At 55.7% G+C, this 1,029-nt stretch overlaps 1 protein-coding gene across 1 annotated transcript in view; it reads left to right on the top strand.

Moving 5' to 3' along the window:
• HIF3A (hypoxia inducible factor 3 subunit alpha) overlaps positions 1–497 on the top strand; it is a 41,454-nt gene extending 40,957 nt beyond the window's left edge. Inside the window, exon 11 of the mRNA XM_007943048.1 lies at positions 400–497. Coding sequence (XP_007941239.1) covers positions 400–497 — 98 coding nt within the window. The remainder of the gene's footprint in view (positions 1–399) is intronic.
• The last annotated feature ends 532 nt before the right edge of the window (positions 498–1,029 follow it).

Raw genomic sequence — 1,029 nt, 5'->3', positions numbered from 1 at the left:
CACCTGCCCCAGACCACACAGCAAGTAAGCAAAGCGTGGATTCAAACACAGACAACGCTTGAGTTCCCTGGGAGCAGAGATTTCGATGTGTTTTTCTCATGGCTGTGTCTCTAGCACCTTGACAGTGCCTGGGACATGGTAGGCATTAAATTAATATTTGTTCCATGAAGGAGGGGTGGAACAAACCAGAACACATACCAGGTTGCTCAAGTTGCGTTCTTCACCCCTACCCTAAACGTGCCCAGCCTGAGGTGCAGAGAGAAGAAGCGACGTGCTGGGATTTCACTGCTGTTTGAAGCCAGGCTTGCCTGTGTCCCCATCGCACTTGTAACCCCCGCAAAGAGAAGATGGGGTTGGAGTGGTCATTTCCCACTGGTTCATCTTCCGTCTCCCCCACAGGCCTGGGCCCCTCGCTGCTCTCTCTCTACTCGGATGAGGACACCACCCAGCCCAAGAGCCACCTCCCGCCAGCAGCAGGCGTGGCCCGGGTCAACTGAGACAGCCCCCTTTCCCACCCCTCTTCTGCTCCCCGAGAAAGGACCTCAACCACACTCCCAAGTCGGCAGCCAACACACAGGATGGTGGGTGCCAGGAGAGGGGGTCCCTCTCTCTTCTGAGTGCCCCCCACCAACCTCAGGCCTACCTCAGCCCTTCACCCCTCGGGTCCCCTGTCTGGGGGCTCTTTGGGGTGGCGTCAGCTCAGTGACCTCTGGGGGGGGTCCCTAGCCCCCCCCTCCTCATTCTCTCAGGACTTCCCTTGGGGTTCTCAAGTTTTGGTTACCTCGTTATCCCTTTCTCAGACTCTCTTGGCTTTATTTTGGGGAGCTAGGTGGGGGGTCAAGTTGAGGGACAGATCTGAATTTCTGGGCCCTGGGGGGTATTGATAAGCATTATCACTTTGCTATCCATCCTTAGTATTGTTGTTTTCTTGATATGGTTTTTAATTGCTATGAATAGCTGGGGGCCATCAGAATGGGGGACTCTGATCTTCCCCCTCCTCAGGCATCAGTGTGTGCGGGGGGGTGTCCC

Source organism: Orycteropus afer, unplaced genomic scaffold (genome assembly GCF_000298275.1).
Source record: "Orycteropus afer afer isolate SDZICR_OR568_19922 unplaced genomic scaffold, OryAfe1.0 scaffold00099, whole genome shotgun sequence".
NCBI lineage: Eukaryota > Metazoa > Chordata > Mammalia > Tubulidentata > Orycteropodidae > Orycteropus > Orycteropus afer.
This window is presented reverse-complemented; position numbering and strand designations above follow the sequence as displayed.